The following is a 21,583-nucleotide window of genomic DNA, read 5'->3' as shown; positions in this document are numbered from 1 at the left end:
TTGAATTGACATGCCCCTGGAGTGCCCCTGTCTATCCGTAAAAAAATGAATACAAATTGTGCTGTCTGGTTTGCTTAATATAAGGAATTAGACTTTAGACTTTTAAGTAGTATTTTACTGGGTAACTTTCATTTTTACTTGAGTCATTTCCTATTATGGTATCTTTACTTTTATCTTTTATTCAAATATGACAATTGGGTACTTTTTCCACAACTGGGCAATCCCCACCAGACATAATATAGAACCCTACAAACCTCAGTAAACTAAAACTAGTAACTGTATTAGTAGGCCTAACGGTATTTTCTATAGGATAGCTCTCCAAAGATGAGTCACACCATATTTAATATTCTTGAAGCTAACAAGGACCTGCCTAAATGACTATCGACCCATAGCACTCATGTCTGTAGCCATGAAGTGCTTTGAAAGGCCGGTCATGGCTCACAACACCATTATCCCAGAAACCCTAGACCCACTCCAATTTGCATACCGCCCTAACAAATCCACAAATGATGCAATCTCTATTGCACTCCACAATGCCCTTTCGCACCTGGACAAAAGGAACACCTATGTGAGATTGCTATTCATTGACTACAGCTCAACGTTCAACACCATAGTGCCCTCAAAGCTCATCACTAAGCTAAGGACCCTGGGACTAAACACCTCCCTCTGCACCTGGATCCTGGACTTCCTGACGGGCCGCCCCCAGGCGGTAAGGGTAGGCAACAACACATCCGCCATGCTCATCTTCAACACAGGGGCCCCTCAGGGGTGCGTGCTCAGTCCCCTCCTGTACTCCCTGTTCACTCATGACTGCACGGCCAGGCACGACTCCAACACCATCATTAAGTTTGCAGATGACACAACAGTGGTAGGCCTGATCACCGACAACAATGAAACAGCCTATAGGGAGGAGGTCAGAGACATGGCCGTGTGGTGCCATGACAACAACCTCTCCCTCAACGTGATCAAGACAAAGGAGATGAATCACCGCTTTGTATGGCAACTGCTCGGCCTCTGACCGCAAGGCTCTACAGAGTGTAGTGCGTACGGCCCAGTACATCAGTGAGGCAAAGCTTCCTGCCATCCAGGACCTCTATACCAGACGGTGTCAGAGGGAGGCCCTAAAAATTGTCAAAGACTCCAGCCACCCTAGTCATAGACTGTTCTCTCTGCTACCGCACAGCAAGTGGTACCGGAGCGCCAAGTCTAGGTCCAAGAGGCTTCTAAACAGCTTCTACCCCCAAGCCATAAGACTCCTGAACATCTAATCAAATGGCCACCCAGACTATTTGCATTGTCCCCGTTCCCCCCCCCCCCCCCCTTTACACCTCTGCTACTCTCTGTTGTTATCATCTATGTATAGTCACTTTAATAACTCTACCTACATGTACATATTCCCTCAACTAACCGGTGCCCCCGCACATTGACTCTGTACCGGTACCCCCCTGTATATATTCTCGCTATTGTTGTTTTCATGCTGCTCTTTAATTACTTGTTACTTTTATTTCTTATTCATATTTTTTTCTTTAAACTGCATTGTTGGTTAGGGGCTCGTAAGTAATAATTTCACTGTAAGGTCTACACCTGCTGTATTCGGGCCACATGTGACAAAAATTTGATTTGATTTGACTGGGGAATGTCCAGACAAATGATTAGTAGCTTGTCCTCAGAAGGAATGTATGGAGGAAATCACAGGGGATATTGCATTAAAAGTCCATGACCACTAGACAGCGATGATTAACATTAAAACACCAGGGCAGCAACCTGGGCCCGTTTTATAAGCGTCTCAGTGTATTAGGGAAAGGGGAATACCTAGTCAGCTGTACAACTGAACACATTCAACCGAAGTGTGTCTTCTGCATTGAACCCTTCTGAATGAGAGAGGTGTATTTAACAATGCCTTAGAGTAGGAATGAGGATCAAGTATCACTTTGCCTTTCAGATCACAATGGATCAGATGATCAGGGACAGGGGTAGAGGACCTGCTCCTAGATCCGCACTCCAACTCTGAGACTCCTCATGAATACTGGCACAGGGGTGTCAAAGTCATTTCACTCAGATTACTATATTTCTGTTCCAGCTAATGCCAGCAGGGAAATATAGATGCGCATTGCGGGTAAAACGATGACAACCTAATGGCTGTGCGGTACAAAATAACCCACTGTGACACAATATACATTAAAGCAGTAACTCAACGAAAAATAAAATCCCCAACAATTTTAAATACTGTATTCAACGAGGCTATATTGCAGGGGAGGTTGGTGGGAGGAACGGGCTGGAATGGATTCAATGGAATGGAGTCAAACATGTGGTTTTTCATATATTTGATGTTTTTGATACTGTTCCATTTATTCTATTCCAGCCATTACAATGAGCCCATCCTCCTATAGCTCCTCCCACCAGCCTCCTCTGGTTGAGAGCTGATGGCCACAAGATGGTGGGCCATATTCAATGCCCTACATTAGACAAATCATGGTCAAAGCCGCAAACATGAGGATCAAGCAGTGAATGTTTGGACAAAATGTTTGCGTCTAATGGCGATCCAGCGTACCAGTACTTGCATTGAGTTTAAAATTGCAGGGCTGCACATCTGCGTACTTTTGTTACGCAACGTCATTTTGCTTATCTACTTGTAGTTCTTGCATTGCATGCATGTGTAAATTAGGCTTTGAAAGATTTGAAGGCCAACATATAGGATTATGTCCAGAATAAAAGAGAAAAAAGTGAATTTGGCAAAGTAGTCTAGTGTAGGCCTAGGAAGTATTCTGTGAAAAGAGAGCACTGTTCTATCAAAGTGGCTAAATGTGACATGAGTTAGGCAGGGGGGTTCTATATTCAGGTCATCTGGTGGAGGATGTCCTCAGTCCACCCACACACACACACACACACACACACACACACACACACACACACACACACACACACACACACACACACACACACACACACACACACACACACACACACACACACACACACACAGGGCTCTTTTGTTTGGCTCGTCATCGCTAGGTTGAGGAATCTCGTGCCCGACGTTTGTCTTAGTTCTGCTCAATGAGTGTCCACACAAAGACTGGTCTCATTCATTGATCCTAATTGTCCCTAGAATTTCTAAGCAAACAGCGGGAGGCAGGGCTTTCTCCTATAGATCTCCATTTTTATGGAACAGTCTGCCTACCCATGTGAGAGACGCAGACTCGGTCTAAACCTTTAAGTCTTTACTGAAGACTTATCTCTTCAGTGGGTCATATGATTGAGTGTAGTCTGGCCCAGGAGTGTGAAGGTGAACGGAAAGGCTCTGGAGCAACGAAACGCCCTTGCTGTCTCTGCCTGGCCGGTTCCCCTCTCTCCACTGGGATTCTCTGCCTCTAACCCTGTTACAGGGGCTGAGTCACTGGCTTACTGGTGCTCTTTCATGCCGTCCCTGGGAAGGGTGCGTCACTTGAGTGGGTTGAGTTACTGACGTGATCTTCCTGTCTGGGTTGGCGCCCCCCCTTGGTTTGTGCTGTGGTGGAGATCTTTGTTGGCTATACTCGGCCTTGTCTCAGGATTATAAGTTGGTGGTTGAAGATATCCCTCCAGTGGTGCGGGGGCTGTGCTTTGGCAAAGTGGGTGGGGTTATATCCTTCCTATTTGGCCCTGTCCGGGGTTATCTTCGGATGGGGCCACAGTGTCTCCTGGCCGCTCCTGTCTCAGCCTCCAGTATTTATGCTGCAGTAGTTTGTGTCGGGGGGCTAGGGTCAGTTGGTTATACCTGGAGTACTTCTCCTGTCTTATCCAGTGTCCTGTGTGAATTTAAGTATGCTTTCTCTAATTCTCTCGTTCTCTCTTTCTTTCTCTCTCTGAGAACCTGAGCCCTAGGACCATACGTCAGGACTACCGGGCATGACGACTCCCTGCTGCCCCCAGTCCGCCTGGCCTTGCTGCTATTCCAGTTTCAACGGTTCTGCCTGCGGTTACGGAACCCCTACCTGTCCCAGACCTGCTGTTTTCAACTCTTAATGATCGGCTATGAAAAGCCAACAGATTTATTCCTGATTATTATTTGACCATGCTTGTCATTTATGAACATTTTGAAAATCTTGGCTCTCTCTAATTTTCTCCTTCTCTCTTTCTTTCTCTCGGAGGACCTGAGCCCTGGGACCATACGTCGGGAGTGCCGGGCGTGGTGGCTCCTTGCTGTCCCCAGTCCGCCTGGCCTTGCTGCTGTTCTGCCTGCGGTTATGGAACCGCCACCTGTCCCAGACCTGTTGTTTTTCAACTCTTAATGATCGGCTATGAAAAGCCAACTGAATATTATTCATGATTATTATTTGACCATGCTTGTCACTTATGAACATTTTTGAACATCTTGGCATAGTTCTGTTATAATCTCCACCCGGCACAGCCAGAAGAGGACTGGCCACCCCTCATAGCCTGGTTCCTCTCTAGGTTTCTTCCTAGGTTTTGGCCTTTCTAGGGAGTTTTTCCTAGCCACCGTGCTTCTACACCTGCATTCTAGCTGTTTGGGGTTTTAGGCTGGGTCTCTGTACAGCACTTCGAGACATTAGCTGATGTACGAAGGGCTATATAAAATAAACTTGATTGATTGATTGAGTATACAAAACATTAAGAACACTCGCTCTTTCCGTGATATAGACTGACCAGGTGAAAGCTTTGATCCCTTATTGATGTCACTATACTACTTCAATCAGTGTAGATGAATGGGAGAAGACGGGTCAAATAAAAATGTTTAAGCCTTGAGACAATTGAGACATGTATTGTGTATGTGTGCCATTCAGAGGGTGAATGAGCAAGACAAAATATTTAAGCGCTTTTGAGCGGGTTATAGCAGTAGGTGCCAGGTGCACTGGTTTGTGTGTCAAGAACTGCAACGCTGCTGGGTTTTTCACACTCAACAGTTTCCCGTGTGTATCAAGAATGGTCCACCATCCAAATGACATCCAGCCAACTTGACACAACTGCAGGAAGCATTGGAGTCAACATGGGCCAGCATCCCTGTGGAACGCTTTCCACACCCTGTATAGTCCATGCCCCGATGAATTGAGGCTGTTCTGAGGGCTAAAGGGGATGGTGCAACTCAATATTAGGGAAGTGTTCTTAATGTTTTGTATACTCAGTGTAGAGTGGACGTAACAGTAAATGTAAATCCGGGGCACTCAAATTGTATGATATGTTACATTTGGTGTGGTTACATAAGACAGAAGGTTAATAACCTTTTACTGCAGTGGGCTAAATCAGAGTCACACACAGTGACACACACTTTGAAACAAAAGTATACACCTCGCACACATGGTTATGGGCTTAAGAAAAAGAAGACACCCGTACCATGTCAGATATAGAGTTTGCATCCCAATATTACACTTTATATACATATACCGTCACGTCTATTCCCGCTAATCCCCTCTGGTGTTCGACGTCGCTGGTTTACTAACTACCGGTCCTGGCAACCATCATTACGCACACCTGCGCTTCATCATGAGGCACACCTGGACTCCATTACCTCATTTATTACCTCCCCTTTATCTGGCACTACATTAGGTTCTTTCCCCAGGCAGTATTGCTTGTGTTTCATATCAAGATGCTACTCCTGTGTTGTATCGTTCCATGTTTGTTATATTAAACTTACCACCTGCACCTGCTTCTCGACTGCCAGCGTCTGTTTCTACAGCATTAGTGGATTCCGGTGCCGCGGGGAACTTTACTGACCAGACTCTTGCCTTCTCTCTTAACATCACCGCATACCTGCTCTCCTCTCCTTTCCATGTTCAAGCCCTCGATAATCGTCCATTAGGTCCCGGGACCATCACACTCATCACCGACCCACTCACCCACACTGTGGTCCATCCGTCAGGAGAACATTCCCTTCATCACCAGCTCACAAGATCATCCTCGGCCTCCCTTGGCTTCAAAGCCATAACCCCACCATCTGATGGTCGGGGATGAAAATCATGGACTGGGCACCCGAATGCCGGAGGGCCTGCATTCCCATCCCCTTTGGTTCCACGTCGGTTGAGAGTCCTGTGGTTGCCCTTCAGCCCAACATCCCGAAGGTATACCAGGACCTGGGGAAGGTATTTTCCAAAACCTGCGCCACCCGTCTCCCTCCTCATCGCCCCTGGGACTTTGCCATTGACCTGCTTGCAGGCTCTGCGCCCCTACCCAGACACATCTACCCTCTGTCGGTGGTTGAAACCAAGGCCATGGAGGAGAACATCCATGAGGCGCTCCAACAAAGTTTCATCCACACCTTCTGCAGACTTCTTCTTCGTGGCCAAGAAGGATGGAGGGTTACGCCCGTGTATTGATTACAAGAGGACACAATGACATCACCACCAAGTACCGTTACCCTCTCCCATTGGTGCCATCGAACAGCTCCGCGTGGCCCGGTTCTTTACCAAATTGGACCTGCGGAGTGCATACAATCTCATCCGCATCCGGGAGGGAGATGAATGGAAGACAGCTTTTAGCATGATGTCTGGTCACTACGAGTGCTTGGTGATGCCATTTGGCTTAGCCAATGCTCTGTCAGTGTTCCAGGCATTCATCAATGAGGTGTTCCGGGATATGCTCGGAAGCCAGGTGGTTGTGTATATCGACGACATCCTGGCTACCTTGGAGGATCACATCGCTCACGTCCGAGGAGTCCTGGAACGCCTCCTGGCTAACCAACTGTTTGTCAAGGCTGAGACGTACCAGTTTCATCAGGAGGCTGTCTCCTTCCTAGACTACCAAATCAGCCCGCAAGGAGTGAAGATGGACGTCAAGAAGATAGATGCAGTCAGGTTATGGCCAGTCCCAACCACCATAAAAGAGTTAAAACGTTTTTGGGGGTTTGCCAACTTCTACTGCCGTTTCCTCAGGAGCTTTAGCTCCATCGCCGCTCCTCTCTCCTCTCTCCTCAAGGGTGGTCCCCAAAGGTTGGTGTGGAGTCCCGGTGTACTAACCACCAGTCCTGGCAACCATCATTACGCACACCTGCGCTTCATCATGAGGCACACCTGGACTCCATTACCTCATTTATTACCTCCCCTTTATCTGGCACTACATTAGGTTCTTTCCCCAGGCAGTATTGCTTGTGTTTCATATCAAGATGCTACTCCTGTGTTGTATCATTCCATGTTTGTTATATTAAACTTACCACCTACACCTGCTTCTCGACTGCCAGCGTCTACGTTACAATCACAGAAGACTGAAATATAACAAAACTGTTTGACATAGAAAACACTGGATTTTTGTTGTAATTAAAAAAATAAAAAAATAATGAATTATTATTAATAACATTCCACCCATGAGACCAAAGAGGGTGCTTTTGGTCACTGACTGCAGGAAAGGGGCACGGCCAACACCACTTTGCCACACACTGCACATGAGACTCATTATCATTATGGTAATCCAGTGAATGCGTGGGGGGGGGGGGGGGGGGGGGGTCACACACATTAGTACATGAACGGAAGGGTCACAAAGACAGAGTACAAATAATGGACTAAAGTGACCCAACTCCCTATGCCATTGTGTGTGTGCATGCATTTGTATATATGCTTGAGAGGTAAACAACACAGAGGGGCACAACGGAACTTGAATTGACACACATATCACATGGATAGCAGTGTGTGATTTCCACGAAAGTTTAGAGTAACAAGCGTGCTGATCTCACGTTAGGCTTCGGCTCCAGTGTTAACCTAGCTGTGAAAAGAGGGTTCCATGGAGTGGTTGACTGGGGGGTTGACTGCACGGACAAGGATGGGGCGTTGCTATGCTCTCCACGGGCAGCATAAGAGGATTTTCCGTCCTCGAGTCTGAGCAACTGTCACAAACACTCAGTCACCTGTTCCTGATCCCTTTCAGACACCAGGTCTCGAGTGGGAGAAAGGGGTGATGGGGAGATACCTCTTTCTCAGTGGTACCTATTTCTTTCCCTTTCTCTTTCTCAGCCTCTTTCTCTGACATTGTTTTTAAAAAATGAAGAGAGAAGCCCATTTAAGATGTTTTCCCCATTGCAACTTTCTGTTGACATATACAGTGCATTCAGAAAGTATTAAGACCCCTAGAATTTTTCCACATTTTGTTACGTTACAGCCTTATTCTAAATGGATTAAATACATTTGTGTAACGGCAGTCTACGTCGTCCTCCTCCTCAGGCGAGGAGAGGCGAGAAGGATCAGAGGACCAATGCGCAGCGTGGTAATTAGACATAATGAATTTAATCAAACAAAACAAGACAAGACACACAAAACTGACAAAACACACTAACCGTCACAGTCCCGTGTAGCACCAACACTGACACAGGAACACTCACCCACAAACAAACAGTGAGAACAGCCTACCTTAATATGGTTCTCAATCAGAGGAAATGTCAAACACCTGCCTCTAATTGAGAACCATATCAGGCAACACATTTAACCCAACATAGAAACAGACAAACTAGACACACAACATAGAATTCCCACCCAGCTCACGTCCTGACCAACACTAAACAAGCAAAACACATACGAACTCTGGTCAGGACGTTACAATTTGTCCCTCATCAATCTACACACAACACCCCATAATGACAAAGTGAAAACAGGTTCTAGAAATGTTTGTAAATTTATAAAGAATAAAAAACAGAAATACCTTATTTACATAAGTATTCAGACCCTTTGCTATAAGACTCGATATTGAGCTCAGGTGCATCTTTTTTCAATTGATAATCCTTGAGATGTTTCTACAACTTGATTGGAGTCCACCTGTGGTCAATTAAATTGATTGGACATGATTTGGAAAGGCACATACCTGTATATATAAGGTCCCATAGTTGACAGTGCATGTCAGAGCAAATACCAAGCCATGAAATCGAAGGAATTGTCCGCAGAGCTCCGAGACAGGATTGTGTCAAGGCACAGATCTGGGGAAGGATACCAAAAAATGTCTGCAGTGTTGAAGGTCCCCAAGAACACAGTGGCCTCCGTCATTCTTACATGGAAGAAGTTTGGAACCACCAAGACTATACCTAGAGTTGGCCACCTGGCCAAACTGAGCAATTGGGGGAGAAGGGCCTTTGTCAGGGAGGTGACCAAGAACCCGATGGTCACTCTGACAGAGCTCCAGAGTTTCTCTGTGGAGATAGGAGAAGCTTCCAGAAAGACAACCATCTCTGCAGCACTCCACTAATCAGGCCTTTATGGTAGAGTGGCCAGACGGAAGCCACTCCTCAGTAAAAGGCACAAGGAGTTTGCCAAAAGGTACCTAAAGACTCTCAGACCATGAGAAACAAGATTCTCTGGTCTGTTGAAATCAAGATTGAACTCTTTGGCCTGAATGCCAAGCTTCACATCTGGAGGAAACCTGTCACCATCCCTACGGTGAAGCATGGTGGTGGCAGCATCATGCTGTGCAAATGTTTTTTAGCGGGAGGGACTGGGTGACTAGTCAGGATCGAGGGAAAAATTAACACAAAGTACAGAGAGATCCTTGATGAAAACCTGCTCCAGACCGCTCAGGACCTCAGACTGGGGCAAGGTTTACCTTCCAACAGGACAATGACCCTAAGCACATAGCCAAGACAACACAGGAGTAGCTTCGGGACAAGTATCTGAATGTCCTTGAGTGGCCCAGCCTGAACCCGATGTAACATCTCTGGAGAGACCTGAAAAAAATTGTGCAGTGACACTCTCTATCCAATCTGACAGATCTTGAGAGGATCTGCAGAGAAGAATGGAAGAAACTCCCTAAATACAGGTGTGCCAAGCTTGTAGCGTCATACCCAAGAAGACTCGAGGGAGTTTGCTTCAACAAAGTACTGAGTAAAGGGTCTGAATACTTATGTAAATGTGATAATTCCATTTCTAAAATGCTGTTTTTGCTTTGCAATTATGGGGTATTGTGTGTAGATTGATGAGGGGGAAAAATGTGAATCCATTTCAGAATAAGGCTGTAACGTAACAAAATGTGGAAAAAGTCAAGGGGTCTGAATACTTTCTGAATGCACGGTATAGGCCTACTATACAGTATTCACTTTGTGGGGCCCATGCCGGAATTGAACCCACTACTTTGGTTGTTGCTATAGCTAGCTCCATGCTCCAGTCAACTGACCCTTTAACATTCTATTCTGTAAGTTGAAAAACACTGTCAGGAAGATGTTAAGAGTGCGGGCCTCAAACTGTCCTATATAAAGGTACATCCACACACAGTTTTTGGGAGCAGAATGGTTTGTAGATTGTACTGAACATTTGAGGCGTATTTCAGGGGCTATGTAAGAAGCTGTCACCCTTGTGTTAGCTATACTCTCTCCTGTGGTGCAGTGTGAGCACTGTTTGTACGTCCCTGGACCTGTCTGTGTCCAAGGCAAGCCAGGCATCCTCCTCAAGGCCATACTTTGGTACTATCTCAAGCAGTTTGTGGAATTCTTGTATATTACTGTGGGTTTGTCCCACGGCCACACACACACACACACACACACACAGACACACACACATTGGCGACAGTGCTAGTCTGTTTGGAGTGTGTTTAAGTGCCCTCTCTGCCTCCTGCATGTATCTCCTGCCCACTGTATTCTAATTCCCCAATCCTCTTTGTGAAAGCGACGTGTGCCACTGACAGAAAACAGGGTTAAGCTGTACGCAGAGAGAGATTCATAGAGCAGCACTCGACTGGACAAAAACACACTGCGTATCCCATTCTGCTTCTCCTCTATCCCTGCAGGCATTCTCTTTCTTTCTATCCACCTCTCCCTCCCTCTATTAGTCTGGGCCCTTTCTCTCTGCCATCTCACTCCTCCCATTCCCACCACAATCTCCCTTCAGGTCAGTGAGCATTAGTTCTCTCACAGGGGCAAGGGGAACGTTGGGACGGCAACGACTCCACGACGACAAGCCTCTCCGGCATCATTTCCACGACGACGCCATCTCGGCAGGAGCATTACCACGGTGACACCCTCTCCTGACACGCCTAGCGGACACTGTGGGTTGGTTAGCAGGTGCACCCTGCGCAGAGACTGGGGAGGGAGGGAGGGACATAACTATCTTATTTCTGTCTCTCTCTCTCTCATATCTCTCTGAGTATTTTTGTATCTGACCTGGGATTCGACAACAAAGTTGACGGTAAAGACAACACTGGAGCTATGAGACCAAGATAAGAATGTGTTGAACCAGAGAACGTGTTGTGTCTCTCACAAGTAGCTCTGTTTTTCAAACTCAGGTCCTCAGCTCCTTTGACTCGTCTGGTTGGTTGGCTGAGATCGTTCTAATTCTTTCTGTTCTGTGGGAATTGTTTTGAGCTGGTAGGCCGGTTCAGGGACACCTAGTCCCTACGTGACTTGAGTCCACTTGAGGGACGTCACCAACAGAAGGGTCAGAGGGCGACGGTGAGGTCACCGACCAGAGTGAGAGACTGGAGCAAGAGAGCTTGGCAATTGGACCCAACATGGAGGGGTACGGCTACGAACACTTTGGGGTGGATGGAGAGCGGGACAGCCACCAGATGGACTACCGGAGGATCGTAGGGGACACAGAGCTACCCCGTCCCAGCTCCAACCCCTCACCCCAAGACGCGGAGCACCTCTTCCGCCTCAGCCCCCATGTACATGGGCATGGGCACGGGCATGAGACGGCCGCACAGCGATACAGTGCCACCCGCATCCAGGCTGGTTTTGGCCCCGAGAGGTGAGTCGGGCAAAGCAAGATTATGGTTAAATCTGTACTAGAGTATTACTTAGTGAAATAAACTGTCATCCATTTGAAAAGAACAACATATTAGTGAAGGGCCAGGCAAAGAAGATTTTTAGATACTTGCTGAAATGTAGAATAGTTTACTTGTGTAGCAACTCTGGAGCTGACTCATGTTGAAATCCAACCTGAGTTGGAGTTGCACCACAGGGGGTTGGTGGCACCTAATTGGGGAGGACGGGCTCATGGTATTGGCTTGAGCCAATGGTATCAAACATATCAAACACGTGGTTTTAATGTGTTTAATGCCATTCCATTTACTCCCTTCCAGCCATTATTATGAGCTGTCCTGCCCTCAGCACCCTCCTGTGAGTTGCACCCCATTTTGCCCTCAGAACAGCCTCAATTCGTTGGGGCATGGACAAGGTGTCGAAAGCGTTCCAAAGGGACGCTGGCCAATGTTGACTCCAATGCTTGCCACAGTCAAGTTGGTTGGATGTCCTTTGTGTGGTGGACCATTCTTGATACACACGGGAAACTGTTGAGCATGAAAAACCCAGCAGCGTTGCACTTCTTGAGACACTCAAACCGGTGTGCCTGGCACCTACTACCATAACCTGTTCAAAGGTACTTAAATATGTTGTCTTGCCCATTCACCCTCTGAGTGGCACACACACACAATCAATGTCTCAATGCTTAGAAATCCTTCTTTAACCTGTCTCCTCCCATTCAACTACATTGATTGAAGTGGATGTAATAAGTGACATCAATAAGGGATCATAGCTTTAACCTGGATTCACCTGGTCAGTCTATGTCATGGAGAGAGCAGGTGTTTCTAATTTGTTGTACACTCAGTGTATATTTGACTAGTGAGCATTCAAGCTGTAGCATTAGTTCCTCCCACTTCTTCTGACTACTTTTCATTACTCTGCTTTCACCATGGTTACAATATGTAAATACAGCCCATTGAGTAGTATCAGTTTACATAGCCCTGTGTTTAGCCTGGCTTGTAAATAACCTTGAAGTTAACTCTCCTTGTTAGCCTGTAAAGAAGCTCTAGGACGCCTGTGTCTTATATGGTTTATGGCGAGTCATTCTGAGGGCGGCCCCTAAACACATTGAAAACCTATGATTCAGTGGTGTACTCTGATGCCAAAACAACAGAAACTGCCTCAAGGCTATTTTTGGAGTGGCAGGTCCCCCTTATGCCTTGCAGCTAGGGCAGCAGGTGGAGAGCTTAATGGGATCAGGTTTGAATCAATGCTTGAAATAGCCACCGGGTGTGCATAGAGGAATCTCTGACCCATATTGTGGGTGACCCACATTTAAAGCAATGAACTCACGCACAGACACACTACCCGCCAGATCACCTTGGTACTTGTCAAGGCTGGGAAGGCCCTCTGTGCTTTGCTTAGTACTAGAGGAGGGGCTCCTGGTATAGTGCCACACGGGGAGTAGGCCAAGGGACAATATACATCCCCATGATAAGTGTACTTGGGGGCGAATTCTGTTTTAATGCAGGGTGGATCACTAGTCACCATTACAAATGCATTTGGTTTTATTTGCTCTGAATATCTGTGTGGTGGTTGAGTGAACACAGCTACAGCAGACCCACTCCATTTCATGCACAGGATCAAGAGTGCATGGGTTAGAATTCCCCAGGAAACAATGGTGAGAAGGAAGAACAAAACTCGCTTTATTGCGACATTGCTTGCGTGATGGTAGGTTGCAATTGTCTGTCAGTGACGACCGTCAGCCACTGATGGTATTGACAGCAGTGTGCTGGCCGTCCTCCTTTTACAAAAGTGTGTGCTTGTGAGGGAGGTCTACTTCCTCTGTCTATGTATGTCTGTGTACGTGTGTGTGTACGTGTGTGTGTGTGCTCCTCTTCCCAACCCTGAGCCATCACAGACATGGGAGAGTGTGGAACTGTTCGGTACGCAATGCTTGTGGATTCACAGGTCAACATACAGTACAATAGGCCAAGCCTAAATAATTCAGTCTGATTCTCCCAAATCCGTCAGCTTGAGTGCCAATGGTATATTGGGTTTTGTGCTTTTATTATCTGAATGGTCTCGACAGATGATAAAGGACGGGCCATTCTCTCTTTCTGTTTTAAACAGTCTGTACTGTATTTGAAAGTGAAAGTCATAGGCCATGATATATAAGATAAGATGGAGAAAATGAGAGTAAATTCCGTCAATGTGTAGCCTAATCTACTGTAAATGTGTAAAATGTGATCTAGGCTATTTAAGGAGGTATGTAGCCTGGCTGACTCTACTGGTCAGTTGAGATCAATCTAGAATAGAAGATGCCGCTGTCATCCGTATAATTGGTTACTAGTAACTGGTTGCATGTGACTTGTAAATCTGACAGTGGTGCTGTTGAGTTAATACCCCCAAACGTTGCACCTCACTGAACCATCTGAGAATAGTTGATTTGTGGGTTTTGTCAAAATACAAGTCACTTTAGATTGATAAATAGATAAGCATTATAAAAGTTGATTTCTACACATTTTAATGATTTAAGATTCTTGATTGATCCTGATAATAGAAGCCCAAGGCCTAATATTCCAAAAAACGGATGGTAGGAGGGCCTGCTGTTTATGTGGTTATATGTGGGTTATACAATGATAATATATGGACATTGGCACTGCCAGACTATAGTGCCAATTTCCCTGTAGCCTAAATGCATGATTTTCTCCTCAAAACGATGCATGGTCTGCACTCTGCAGTGCAGATATTAGGTATATTACATAAATTACAAGGACATAATCTCACTAACCTGCAAAGTCTGTGATTGAGTTGAGATTTTTACCCTCATGTTTTCGAATTCAATGAGAGCCCCACGTGGGAGGAGAGGGGATGTGACGCATCCATTTTCGATGCTTCTGCGAAAATATTCTTCTTCATAACTGTAGCAGCGACAGGCAATCAAATTTGGACCAGCCTCGCATCATCACTTGAGTGTGTAGTAGGGGAATTAATTGTGGGTTGGTTCCCTCCACAATAGAGAAAGCACACTTTGCTTCCGCTCATTTTGGACTTGCTAGAAAGTTCGCATTCCGAAAACCTTCAACGTGGTCAGCTTCAAGAGGTAGAAAACGGACTGGAATAGATTTTTTGTTTCACATTTTCTTAACGTAACTATCATTAGGTAACTGTAAGTAAGACTAGGAACGTGGTGAGGTGGCTAATTGCGTAGAATACAGATCATCTTCAGTAATGAGTTGAAACATGTTAGTTAGCTTGCTAGCCGGCTACCGCTAGCTGACACATGCTCCTGCTGAATAACGCACGCACTCTTTTCATTTTGACCTGCGTGGCAAGAAATTAGATGGCTAATTTATAGTGCAGCTTTGGTGATAAAATACATTGCAAACGATATGTTAAAGACATATGATGGATGGAAATCTATAAATACTTAGGCTGCGGACAGTTGGCTAGATTCGTCAATCTTTAATATAGCCATGTTTTATTTTCCCCACATGTAGGCATTGTAACCATTGTTAGGTACTCAGCTGTACAGTAGCCAGTTAACGTTAGTAAGTGCAAACGAACTACTGTAGCTAGCTACGGTATTGACAGGCATTGCTCACGGTTGCCTTTCAGCAGCTATCCAGAACACTGTGTAGGTAGTCTGGATAAATATGTGCTTGAAGGAAACGTTTTTGCTTAACAGATCATTGTTTAACATGACTTATTAGCTCATAGTGTCGCTTGATGGCTGTTTTGTTTGCATGGACAGCCACCACAAGCAATACAGATAACATTAGTGTGCTCTATTTTCCTGGTGTTTATCCAGTAAATTGTAAAAAAAAAAAATATATATATATATATATATATATATATATATCAATAAATAAATATATATATATATAGCAAACGTGAAAAAATGTAAAGCAACGTGTTTTATTTAAACATGTAGCTAACATTAGTGCTGCTGCTATTTTTGGCATGGATATTTACACAACAGTGCATGAAAGGGTTAATTTCGTGAGGCTCTATTTTGCCAGCATGCCCCCTCTAATAGAAAGGTTTCTTATAGATGTTAGTGGGTCATCCACATTTTGAAAACGCATAGTCGTTAGTGCGCAGCGATCTGTGCGTGTGAGGTCGGTTAGGTTTCAGTTAGACTATTAAAAAAAAGTAATGTTTTCGGGTTCGATAATAACAACACATAATGAAACGGTGAATAAAATGTCCGTGATGGTAGTGACTGAGATTACTTCTTATCACTTAACCATTTATTCACATTATTTTACTTCAATACAATATTTCAGTTCTGTATATTACATTTGTTTTATTTGATGACTTTCATTTCAAGTCATCTCACCTCTATAGAGCTGCTGTCTGTCAAAATCACAATTTTAGTATTTCTTCAATGTAAACAAGGCATACTTTTTTGACTGTTGAATAACAACTATCAATTTCAGGTAGAGTTACTTTTGTGTATGTGGACACATCTTCAAATGAGTGGATTTGGCTATTTTAGCCACACCTGTTGTTGAGAGGTGTATAAAATCGAGCACACAGCCATGCAATCTCCATAGACAAACATTAGCAGTAGAATGGCCTTACTGAAGAGCTCGGTGACTTTCAACATGGCACCTTCATAGTATGCCACCTTTCCAATAAGTCAGTTACATTTCTGCCTTGCTAGAGCTGCCCCGGTAAACTGTAAGTGCTGTTATTGTGAATGTGAAGTGGAAACGTCTGGGGACAAAAACGGATCAGCCACGAAGTGGTAGGCCATACAAGAACACAAAGCAGGAGTGCTGAAGCGCATAGTGTGTAAAAATTCTGTCCTCGGTTGCAACACTCACTACCAATTTCCAAACTGTCTCTGGAAGCAACGTCAGCCCAAGAACGGTTCGTCGGGAGCTTCGGGAAATGGGTTTCCAAGCCTACGATCACCATGCACAATGCCAAGCGTTGGCTGGAGTGGTGTAAAGCTCGCTGCCATTGGACTCTGGAATGATGAATCGCTTCACCATCTGGCAGTTCGATGGACAAATCTGGGTTTGGCGGATGCCAGGAGAACGCTACCTGCCTGAATGTATAGTGCCAACTCTTAAGTTTGGTGGAGGATGAATAATGGTCTGGGGCTGTTTTTCATGAGTGGAGGCTGTTGTAGCAGCAATGTGTCCGTAGCAGCAATGTGTCCGTATTAATGCCCATGATTTTGGATTGAGATGTTCGACGAGCAGTTGTCCACATACTTTTGGTCGTGTAGTGTACCTCGTGAAGCAACTGCTCTCCTTTCAAACGAGTATTCTTGTCTCTTTAATGTAGCAAGCTAAAAGAAACAAAGATGGACAAGTAGGCATGCAATGGATTATGGTCATTATAGGTAAATACCACGTTTTCCATGCGAAACTATGTAGAATATTGGCCTTTTGGAAACTACAACTCCCTACTACATCGAACAGTTCGGGCTTGATAACATTTGTCTCTAGAGAAACTGCGCAATAAGCGCATTGATATCACAGAAAAAACCCTGAACGAAATGCCTTGTTTAAAAAAAACACCTGCGTTTTGGGTTAATCACTCAGCACTAATAGTCATTCAGACGCAAAGCGTCGTCACCTTTTAACCCTTCATCAATTGATGGCTAATTATATGTGAAAATGCATTGAATGTTACACTTGAAACGATGGCTACAATCTAATGCCTGCTTGTCATCCTTTTCATTTGACAGCATGGCTGATTTCCTGATCAGTGGTGGTACGGGCTATGTCCCAGAAGATGGACTCTCTGCACAACAGCTTTTCTCCGTTGGAGACGGCCTCACCTACAAGTAAGTTCAGTTCAACCACAATACAAATGCCAAATAGAACCGTATTGTGCAAGTACGCTCTCGAACTGTCCAAAGCTAAGCGCAGGCGATGATGGACGAGATGCGGGCGGCGCTTTGTAATGATGGCCAACACGTTTTGAATCGCAGATCTGCTCAACAACAGTCTGTTGTCGCTGATGGTCAAACGGCAGAAGAGCTATGCTCTAAAGGCGACGGGTTGACTTACAAGTGAGTAAAACGGTTGACTTTTCAACCATTTTGACACTATATACACTATACTGTAAAAACCTCTTGTCAACAAACGATGAGTTCATATAGGGGAAGCAAATGATTGTCCCATTAAAAATAGATTTGAATCAATAAGGTACCTTGTTGATGAATTTGGCAAAAGTAAAAACCACATTCGCCACCAATTGTATTATTGTAATTTTTAGCTGTCTGAGAAAACCACTGATCTATACGGATTAATGAGTAGGGCAGGGTGGTGGGGGTTGATTGCTTAACCTGATCTGCACCATAGGATGATATTTGATTCCGGTAATGATATGGCTGCATCTTTAACTGCTCTGAACAATCATAGTGCATGAACTGCTATTTGATTCTTTGAGACATTCAATCACTATCTAAGCTATCTAGTAATGAAATCTGACTGCACTCATATCCTAAGGCCCTTTCTTTATCTGCTCATTTCATATTCACTTGTTTTTACTTTCACTGAACAACCCTCAATTCACTTTCACTCTGTTTAAAACTAACTTGATTTCAACAAGTAAAGCATTGGGATGCCCCAATATGGCAGACGGTCATTGCATTGGTATGTTGCCACAGCAAGCTACTTCACTAATTTCACCCCTTTGCCCAAGACTGTTGCCCAAAACTCTGCATCGTTTTGCTTCTTGAACATACCTCTGGCTAGAGGACTTGACAGAAATGACTAACTGCTATAAAATGCTTCCAATACCTACTTAAAATAGAGTAACATTCACATCCTTGTGTTGATGTTGTGGCCTATGTCTTCTGACTATATGTGGCGCCGTCCCAAATGGTACCCTGTCCCCTACATAGTGCATTACTTTTGACCATAGGGAATAGGGTGCCGGTACGGAACCTATGTTAAATGGATACCCTAGGGCCTCCCAAGTGGTGCAGCAGGCTCTGGCGAGCCGGGCGCCTGCAAGCTGACACGGTCGCCAGTTGGACGGTGTTTCCTCCGACTCATTGGTGCAGCTGGCTTCCGGGTTAAGCGAGCAGTGTGTCAAGAAGCAGTGCGGCTTGGCAGGGTTGTGTTTCGGAGGACGCATGGCTCTCGACCTTCGCCTAAACAGAGCCCGTAGGGGAGTTGCAGCAATCGTACAAGACTGTAACTACCAATGGAATATCATGAAATTGGGGATAAAAAAGGGGCTAAAAGTTTTTTTTAAATCTATATATTAAATGGATACCCGGTTCATTCTAAACCGATTATGTGGCGTTTGTGAGACAAACAATATTTAGACAACAAGCAGGTACAACTCGACCATTTTGTTTTTTACAGTTTAACACTAATTGCACTGGATAAGAGCGTCTGCTAAATTACTAAATGTTATGGTTCAGACTTAACATCCACACAATAAGGGTATTCACTATTTACACTACACATTTGAATGGAGAGTTAGTCCCAGTTCACAGGGGTTAATTGATTAGGCAATGTATGTGTGTGTGATACCGGCGCGTCCCTCCACTCCTTAATAAAGCACGTCCTGCTTAAAGGCAAGGCAGAGCGCATGACTAGCCCGAGGTACTGTCATGTGAGCGTCTCGGGGCACGGCATCAGAGGAAGTGAGGATGCCCTCCTTTGCATCACATCTGGACCCATATTACCTGTATCATACAGCTGTGTCTCCACCATGGCAACCACAGACAACTGCCTCACAAACATGGCAACCCAGAATGGTGGCAACCCAGGATGGTAGCGACAGTGGCTTAATCTCAATTCGTCTTTCCCTATCTCCTCGGCTCCTTTTTAACCGTATTAAAGGAGGTCAAGTCACTCCCCTTGGACTTTCTTCTCCAATGTATTTTGAGAGGGAGGCGGGGAGAGGGAATGCAAGGAATCAAAGGCAAGATAAATTGAGAAAGAGCCAGTGAGAACACATCTGGCAGAGGCCTACGGGCTTTGAGGTGTTTGCTTACCGGTTGCTGCTGTAATCTGGCAGGCTTACTGTCCACACCAAAACATGCTGGAGCTGAATACATGCTCCCTTATGAAAGTGTTCGCCAGGGTGAGCTGAGATGTTCTGTCTGGGTCTCAAGGCCATTTCACCAAGCTGGATCAATAGTCTTTCAGCAACTCAACATTTTCTAGTACAGCAGATGACTCTGCTGCATGTTATTATCATATATTACCCCTGTCATAAAGAATTCATCAATGCAGTCATTTTCTGTCAATGGCTTCATGGGATGATTCCATGATGATGTCTTATGATCACAGCCACCTAATCATCCTCGGCTTCTAATTAGCCCCATTCAACCCCCTCATCTCTCCAACGCAATTCTCCCCCGGGACATTGGTGTAGAAGACAATGTATTCTCAATCCACTTACGTGGCAAAGGGACGAGAAATGAAAAGATTACAATCGTGACATAATTCTAAATGTGTAGTGCACTGCCTTTGCAGAAGTGTAGCGTAGAACAAGGTTATGAAGTAGTGCTATCCAGGCTTGTGTCAAAAATGTCTAGCATGAAATGAAGATGAATCAAGTTGCACCCAGCATTACTAGGGCCTGAAACTGTTTTCATAACAGATGTCATGCAATAGATATTTATACATTAATAGTATGCAAGACTAGACAGGTAAGTGCACTCTAAATCAGATCTACCCACTTTCTCTACTTAGTGGTTGAAGGGTCATAATAATGTCTAACTCGGGCAGTTTGTGGTTGTCTACACCACTGGTGTGGCCGAAATGGCATCATGCATTTGTCCACATTCAACATTCGATTGCAAACCATATTGAAAGGTAGCCAGTGTTGTCTTTGGTATTTAAAACCCTCATGTGTCACGTCAAACTCTAGTCAGTTCTTCTCGAATGCCGTATATAATTATTTACTCCTGTGGACAAAACATACATTTGAACCTGGACCAAAAAACTATTTCATTGCTTTTAGGTGGAGTGCCATCTCCACAAGGGAAGTCTGGATCTAGGTCTTACTCATCAAGATCCCATTTTCCACATATTTTTTGTTGCATTCTGGGTCAACCTGGCCACTTAAATTCTTAGTGATCCCTTCGCGCGCCAATCCGTTAACGGGATTGATTTGACAACACCCAGTGAAATAGCAGCGTGCCAAATTCAAAAACAGAAATACTCATAATATTAATTCATGAATCATACAAGTGTTATACATCGGTTTAAATATGAACTTCTTGTTAATCTAGCCACAGTGTCAGATTTCAAAAAGGCTTTATGGCGAAAGCAAACCATGCTATTATCTGAGGACAGCACCCCATCAAACAAACACATGAAAATCACATTTCAACCCGCCAGGTGCGACACAAGTCAGAAATAACGATATAATTCATGCCTTACCTTTGAAGATCTTCTTCTGTTGGCACTCCAATATGTCCATTAAACATCACAAATGGTCCTTTTGTTCGATAAATTCTGTCGTTATGTCTCAAATGTTCATTTATTTGGCGTGTTTGATCCAGAAAAACACTGGTTCCAACTCGCGCAACATGACTACAAAGTATCTAATATAGTTACCTGTAAACTTGATCCAAACATTTCAAACAACTTTCCTAATCCAACTTTAGGTATTTGTAAACGTAAATAATTGATAAAATTTTAGACGGGATAAACTGTGTTCAATACCGGACGAAAACAAAATGGAGCGAGCTTTCAGGTCGCGCGCCCCAACCACAACCGACTCGACCCTCGTTCTGAACAGGCCTTCTTCTTCATTTCTCAAAGGAAAAACATCAACCAATTTCTAAAGACTGACATCTAGTGGAAGCGATAGGAACTGCAAGCAAGTGCCTTAGAAATCTAGATCCACATAGAAAACCCATTGAAAAGAGAGTGACCTCAACAACAAAAAATCCTGGATGGTTTGTCCTCTGGGTTTCGCTTGCCAAATAAGTTCTGTTATACTTACAGG

At 44.7% G+C, this 21,583-nt stretch overlaps 1 protein-coding gene across 4 annotated transcripts in view; it reads left to right on the top strand.

Moving 5' to 3' along the window:
- The first annotated feature begins 11,018 nt into the window (after positions 1-11,018).
- LOC129864983 (inosine-5'-monophosphate dehydrogenase 1b-like) overlaps positions 11,019-21,583 on the top strand; it is a 28,226-nt gene continuing 17,661 nt past the window's right edge. The window contains exons 1-3 of one of the 4 annotated variants that reach the window (XM_055937347.1): positions 11,019-11,642; positions 17,346-17,444; positions 17,592-17,672. In XM_055937347.1, coding sequence (XP_055793322.1) covers positions 11,404-11,642; positions 17,346-17,444; positions 17,592-17,672 — 419 coding nt within the window. In that variant the 5' untranslated portion in view covers positions 11,019-11,403. Of the gene's footprint in view, positions 11,643-14,504; positions 14,742-17,345; positions 17,445-17,591; positions 17,673-21,583 lie in introns of those variants that run through there. The other 3 variants (XM_055937345.1, XM_055937348.1, XM_055937346.1) reach the window with 3 other exon arrangements.

Source organism: Salvelinus fontinalis, chromosome 11 (genome assembly GCF_029448725.1).
Source record: "Salvelinus fontinalis isolate EN_2023a chromosome 11, ASM2944872v1, whole genome shotgun sequence".
Classification (NCBI taxonomy): domain Eukaryota; kingdom Metazoa; phylum Chordata; class Actinopteri; order Salmoniformes; family Salmonidae; genus Salvelinus; species Salvelinus fontinalis.
This window is presented reverse-complemented; position numbering and strand designations above follow the sequence as displayed.